This window comes from Triplophysa dalaica, chromosome 4, assembly GCF_015846415.1.
Source record: "Triplophysa dalaica isolate WHDGS20190420 chromosome 4, ASM1584641v1, whole genome shotgun sequence".
Classification (NCBI taxonomy): Eukaryota; Metazoa; Chordata; class Actinopteri; order Cypriniformes; family Nemacheilidae; genus Triplophysa; species Triplophysa dalaica.
Genome location: NC_079545.1, coordinates 58,156 through 65,345, shown reverse-complemented (window position 1 = coordinate 65,345; position 7,190 = coordinate 58,156). Strand labels below are relative to the sequence as shown.

The window sequence follows — 7,190 nt, the reverse complement described above, 5'->3', positions numbered from 1 at the left end:
TTAATGCGATGCTTTATAGGTAACCAGTGCAAGGTTGACAGAACCGGGGTTATATGCTCATACTTTTTTGTACGTGTAAGAACTCGAGCTGCCGCGTTTTGAACCAGTTGCAGTTTTTGTAATAGGCCCGCAGGGCAACCACCTAGAAGTGCATTACAGTAATCTAGTCTTGATGTCATGAATGCATGAATTAATTTCTCTGCATCTGACAGTGACAGCATATGACGTAATTTAGATATATTCTTAAGATGGAAAAATGCAATTTTACAGGTGTTGGCGACATGGCTTTCAAATGAGAGAGTACTGTCAAATACAACGCCAAGATTCTTAGCTGATGACGAGGATTTTATGGAGCAACCGTCAATCGTTAAGCAGTATTCTTGGTTGTTACGCATAGCAGTTTTCGGTCCAGTAAGTAACACTTCTGTTTTGTCCGAGTTTAGTAGTAAAAAATTGTTACTCATCCACATTTTTAAGTCAACTATGCAATCCTTTATTCGATGAAACTGCTGGGTTTCATGAGGCATCGAGGAAATATAAAGTTGAGTATCATCAGCATAACAGTGAAAGCTAATTCCGTGTCGCTTTATTATATCTCCTAGAGGTAGCATGTATAATGCGAAGAGCAGGGGTCCCAAGACTGAGCCCTGTGGTACACCGTACTGGACTTGTGATTTGCGGGACACCTCATTGTTTATTGCTACAAATTGAAAACGGTCGGATAAATAAGACTTAAACCATTTCAATGCTATTCCGTTAATGCCGACGTAATTTTCGAGTCTATGTAGAAGTATGCTGTGGTCAATGGTGTCAAATGCAGCACTGAGGTCTAGCAGCACCAATAACGAAATACAGCCACGGTCAGACGCTAAAAGCAGATAATTTGTAACTCTGATCAAAGCAGTCTCTGTACTGTGACATGCTCGAAATCCAGACTGGAATTCATCATTAATGTCATTCCTTTGGAGGAAGGAGCATAATTGAGTTGAAACTACTTTTTCCAGAACTTTAGATATAAAAGGTAAATTCGATATAGGCCTGTAATTCCCTAGTTCTTTGGGGTCGAGTTTGGTTTTTTTTAAAAGAGGCCTTATAACAGCCACCTTAAATGCTTTAGGCACATGTCCTAATGTCAGAGATGAGTTAATAATACTAAGAAGAGGATCTATAATTTCGGGGAGCATTTCTTTCAGTAGTTTTGTAGGTATAGGGTCTAGCATGCATGTTGATGATTTAGATGATTTAATGATTTTAGACAGTTCATCGTGATCTACTGTAGAAAATAATTGCAATTTCTCCTTAGGGGTGCTGTAGTTAGTTTGTTCAGCGGATTTCACTACAGGTTGCATTGTTATAATTTTTTCTCTTATATCTTGGATTTTACTTGTGAAGTAGTTCATAAATTCATCACTGTTATGCTGATAATCAGAATCTGACGTCGATGACGACTTATTTTTTGTTAATTTAGCCACGGTGTTAAATAAGAACCTAGGGTTGTGATGGTTTTCCTCTATTAGTGTTGAAAAGTAGGCGGATCTAGACGTTTTTATTGCATTCCTGTAATTTCGAGTACTATCCTTCCATGCTATACGAAATACCTCTAAATTCGTTTTCTTAAAGTTGCGCTCCATTTTACGGGATGCTTTTTTTAGAGTCTGAGTGTGTTCATTATACCACGGTGTTGGGCTGCTATTTTTAATTTTCTTTAAACGCAGAGGAGCAACTGTGTCTAATATTTCCGAGAAAGTAGAGTTAAAATGTTCAATAGTAGTGTCAAAATCGTCAACGTTATTACTCATGCTGGATATTTTAGACAATTCAGGCAGATTATCGAGAAACGCATCTTTGGTAGTTGAAGTAATCGTTCTACCATATTTGTAACAAGGAGTTTGATTTGCAGCCGTAGGCCATTGAAGCAAACATAATATCAGATAATGATCCGAAATGTCTTCACTCTGCTGAACGATTTTAACATCGTCCACATTTATACCATAAGAAAGTATTAAATCTAAAGTATGATTACTAAGGTGAGTGGGTCCTGACACATGTTGACTAACGCCCATGGAGTTAAGAGTGTCTTTGAAAGCCAGTCCCAAGGCATCTGTATCATTGTCTACATGGATATTAAAGTCACCGACGACAAGGACTCTATCTGCGGCCAGTACTAGTTCTGATAAGAACCCACCAAAATCTTTAATAAAATCTGTGTGGTGCCCTGGAGGCCTATATACAATAGCTAGAATAAATTTTAAAAATGTTTTGTCCTTAGTATTAGGTGTCGATACGTGAAGTACCATGACTTCGAAAGAACTGTACTTAAAATTAGACTTCTGAGAGGTAATAAAAGAATTCTTGTAAAGTGCAGCGACACCTCCCCCTCTACCTTTTAGACGAGGCTCGTGTTTATAGTAATAATCATGGGGAACGGATTCATTTAGAGTAATAAAATCATCTGGCTTTAGCCATGTTTCTGTCAAACAAAGCATGTCTATTTTATGATCGATTATCAAATCGTTAACAAAAAGTGCTTTATTTGAGAGAGATCTAATATTAAGCAATCCGAGTCGTAACAGCTGATTATCTGTATTTTGTTCATGTTTGATTTGTTTAACGTTTATTAAATTACTTTCAAGAGGTTTACGCAATATCTTATGTTTGCTAATCCGGGGGACAGACACAGTCTCTATTTTATGTTGTTTGTAAGAAGGGATTATTACATGTTGTATATTTTGTGTATTCTGTAACGCGAGACGGCAAGCAGACAGTTGGTTAAGCCATTCTGTCTCCTTCCTGACCTGGGCCCTAGGTAGTCAGACTTTAGCATTATTAAGACTGTGTGCCAAATTTCTAGAGAGGAGGGAAACCCCATCCCAGGAGGGATAGAGACCATCTCGTTTCAACAGGTCAGGTCTGCCCTCAAAACTCTTCCAGTTATTTATAAAATCTATATTATTCTGCAGGCACCACTCAGACAACCAGCCATTTAGTGATGATAATCTGCTATAAATCTCATCACCACGGTAAGCAGTAAGGGGGCCAGAGAATATCACAGTGTCTGACATCGTTTTTGCGAGCTCACACACCTCTTTAATATTATCTTTAGTGATCTCCGATTGACGGAGTCTAACATCATTTGTGCCGACATGAATAACAATCTTACTGTATTTACGATTAGCCTTAGCCAGCACATTTAAGTTTGACTTGATGTCAGGCGCTCTGGCTCCCGGTAAACATTTGACTATTGTGGCTGGTGTCTCTATGTTAACGTTCCGGACAATAGAATCACCGATCACTAGGGCACTTTCAGCAGGTTTCTCAGTCGGTGCGTCACTGAGCGGGGCAAACCTGTTCGAGACTTTAATCGGAACGGTTGAGTGATGTTTTGTCCTGCGACTATGCCGTCTCACCGTCACAAAGTTTCCCAGCTGCAGGGGATTTTCAACCGGAACCGAGCTGTGTGCGCTAACATTGCTCGCATCCGAAGTGTTTTCTACGGTTCTTACACTCTTACTATCCTCAAATAAAGATTGGATGCGAGACTCTAATTCTAAAATCTTCTCCGTCAGCCTAACTACTTCCCTGCATTTATCACATGTAAAACCCTCGCCGCTGACAGAGAAGGCTAAACTAAACATATGACATGAGGTGCAAGTAACAACAATAGGAATAGAAGCCATAACTCACCGGGTATGAAGTGCAATCCTAACTTACCAAGGTTGCTTGATGAGTCTTAGTATATACACTTAAAAAGAGAAACAGTTAGCACACAAGACAAATAGGGGGAGATGATATTCCACAATGTAAACAGAAGGCAAGCTAACACGCTAATATGCTAGCGGCGTTACGTTTCAATGAATATAGGTTTAAAATATAAATTTATAAATAATTCGGCAACGACAGTGATATGTAACGATAGTAAAATACACTAATAATAAGACCAAGAACAAATGTGAGGTGAAGCAAGTGTCAGAGGATACAAACTAGCCGCCGGCAGCGATGCAATCAGGAACCGGAAACCGCAACCCAATCAAAGCGTTAGGCGATTACTTATAAAGTCTTCAATGTGGCAGGCCATTAAAATCGAGCATTTCAGAGCTGGCCTTAAAACCTGTGTAGAAATTAGCCCACTACTTATTGATTTTGATGTTTTTGAATGTAAAAACAAAGCGGACGTCATAATTAGACCTCATATGACAGTATAAAACAATAAACAAGGCCAGTTCATGAGATCTTTAATAAAGAAAAACCATCAAGATCTTTGTGGATTACATTTGCAGAAGAAATGAAACACACCAGTCAGTAACATCAAACCCATTGATATACTTTAATTGTAAATAATCCATTTATTTTACGTGTTTGACTTTTGTATCTGGATCAGCTGCTAGATTGATCTTTCAACGACTCCGTGGGCGCTCAAATGTGTGTAAATGCATTTACATATGTGGCGCTGGACGTGAAAATGAGAACTGCGTCAGGCTGAAACTAACCAAAAACACTTGGTTGCGTCTGATGCCGAGTGCAGATAGGGCCCATTACGTGTCACACAAAACGTTAATGTGTTTTCCTCAATTGAATACAAAATGGTTTGTTTTTTACACAACTGTTTTACGAGTGCACAAAGATGTCTGATAGTGTAAACCAAAGTCATTTTCTATCAAAACATTTTTTTACTTCACTGCGAAAACCGTGTCTGAAAATGCATCTTGATTCTGATTTAAGAATGCCGAGTAAGAAATGCATTATTTGTTGTGTTCCTCATAAATGGTTTATGTACGTGTCCACTGCAAGCTTAAAGCTCCATTGTTCCATAAATAAAATTCATGTCAATTCAGGTAGATGAGGACCGGCAGATTCAAATAAACTGAGAACATTAACACTATAGATCTGAGTTTCGTTCAGGGAAACCATCAGTCACACGCTATAATCCTTGACGGGAATTGTAAGAATCTTCCAGGTTCCTTTCAAACCAACACCAGCAGACCGTCTCTGCGTATCATCTGAATTGTCAATCACTTTACGGTTACTGTGAACACATTTACATCAAATCAAAACAAGTTTATATTCTAGACAGTATCTTCAGATATTTGTTTTATAATAATGTAAATGCAAGAATGTATTGGAGTGTTTAGGTATAGCTCCCGTTTTTCTATATGCAACAGTGCAAGACCATTAAAACTGCTTCAGAAATAAATCTGTCTGTAAATGAAAATCACGTGCTGCTCTTCAGATCCATTGAAAAAACCCCAAAGAGAATTCAGCAGATCCTCCTGAAGGTGTTTATCAGTTCCACCTCTTCTACTAAAAGTGACTGCAGATGTCTTCACATGGACTGTGTGAGGGAAAGGAGTGTGTTTGATGAGGCGCTCAGATGAAGGTGGAGTCGAGCACGCTGCTGTCGTGAGTGTTACGAGCACGAGCCTCAAACAACTGTTTGATCAGAGCAGATTTCTCCTGCTCCAGCTGAGTGATGCGATCGCTCTTCTCGCTCACTTCCTGCAGGAGCAAAAACAAATCACATGTAGATCTTTAATAAGGAGCTGAACAAACCAGAGAAGGAAAGACGTGCATTGACTCGTAACCAGTGTTCACATGATTCTTTTAATGTATCAGAGAATTACATAACGGTCAATCAACACTACAATGTGTTAAGATAACAATAGCTAAAAATCAACAACAACCATTGTTCCAGTAGAAATAACCTTAAGGGGGTGATAGGACGTGATTACATGTTTTGATTTTTTGTTATTTAACCAGTTGTGCATGTATAAAACCTCCAAAGTCATAAAATTTGAAGTCTCATCCAGATCTGCCTAAAACACCTTGATCAATCACGCCCCCACATTTCCATGTCAGTTTGTGTTAATGTTTGCATGACGCCGCCCAAATGTACACGGAAAGAAGAAGGCGTGGCTTCAGTTATCACAGCCCTGGTGCTGCAGTCGCCATGACAACATAAAAGCATACTTCTGTAAAGTGTTCTTCTGGTCATGTCCTAACTAACACCGATGCTGGTTTCACTCTTTATGCACATACTGTATGTACTTGTGTTTATGCTAGTTATTATAACCGCTCCGTTGTGATTCAACTCCGAGTGGGTGGCGAGTGATCTATCTGCTACCACAGGATACCATCCGATGCACATCTATGACATTTGAGTATTCAGTTTGTGTATAATCTGCTGCACCTTTTCATATTATTGTGCGTACATTAGGGTTGGGCAATATAGACAAAAAATTATATCAAGATGTTTTTCGCGATTTTAACGATACGATAATTAGACGATATCCATTAAAAATTTGATTTTAAAAGTCTTAGTTACTTAATGACTGATGATAATAATGGGCACAATGTTGAATGAAAACAGTGCTTATTTATTTTCTTTAACATGTAAGTATTCAAGTAAAAACATTTCAAAGACATACAAAATACTAATTGAACTAGTGTAAGAACATCGAACTCTGAGTCAACATTCAGTTGTACACCTCTGCTGTAATGTAAATTGTGCAGCATACAAGCAAGATGAAATATTGATAATAATAATGAACTAATAGCATCTGTAAACAAAGTAGTCTGATCTGCACATATTGCACACAACCATGTGTCCTTACGGCCTTATTGTCTTACCACCTATGGCCTTATTGAACAAATACCTAACTTCAAGTACTGCCCAGAACAAGGATTGAACAAAAATAAAATCTGCCCAAAAGGTGCACTTCCAAATCAGATTATCTTAAATAATATAACATACATTTGTTAACAAATGACATCAAAGTAAACAAGGTCCACAATTTACAGACAGATAAAATATAGTCACTATTATTAAAGCACACACTGGCATGTAGAGATGCTGAAACTTTATAGAACATAATAGGCCAACTGCTCACTGTTCACACGTAGAATCGGCAGCGTTTCTTTTGCTATAGACTTTGTGATAGCATTTGTAATGTCTTGCCACCTGTTGCTTTTCTTATCGTAAGGCAGATTTCTGCTAAACGACTCCGCTAAAGTTTGCTGAGTGTGTTGTGCAGCAGGTACCTTAGCCGATGTCGGCTTTTCTCGGGCAACAGAGTCTCAGAACTTTTCATACTCTTGGTATTCCTTGCTATGGTTGGTCCGCAGGTGGTGAAACAAGTTGGTCGTCGAGCTGCTTTTAACAGCAACATGTTTCCTACACACTTTGCAGAGTGCCG

At 38.6% G+C, this 7,190-nt stretch overlaps 1 protein-coding gene across 2 annotated transcripts in view; it reads right to left on the bottom strand.

Annotated features, from left to right (window-relative positions):
• Positions 1-4,300: 4,300 nt before the first annotated feature.
• The window catches only part of sapcd2 (suppressor APC domain containing 2), a 44,959-nt gene continuing 42,069 nt past the window's right edge, over positions 4,301-7,190 (bottom strand). For both annotated transcript variants that reach the window (XM_056744885.1, XM_056744886.1), the window contains one exon: positions 4,301-5,493. In XM_056744885.1, coding sequence (XP_056600863.1) covers positions 5,365-5,493 — 129 coding nt within the window. In that variant the 3' untranslated portion in view covers positions 4,301-5,364. The remainder of the gene's footprint in view (positions 5,494-7,190) is intronic.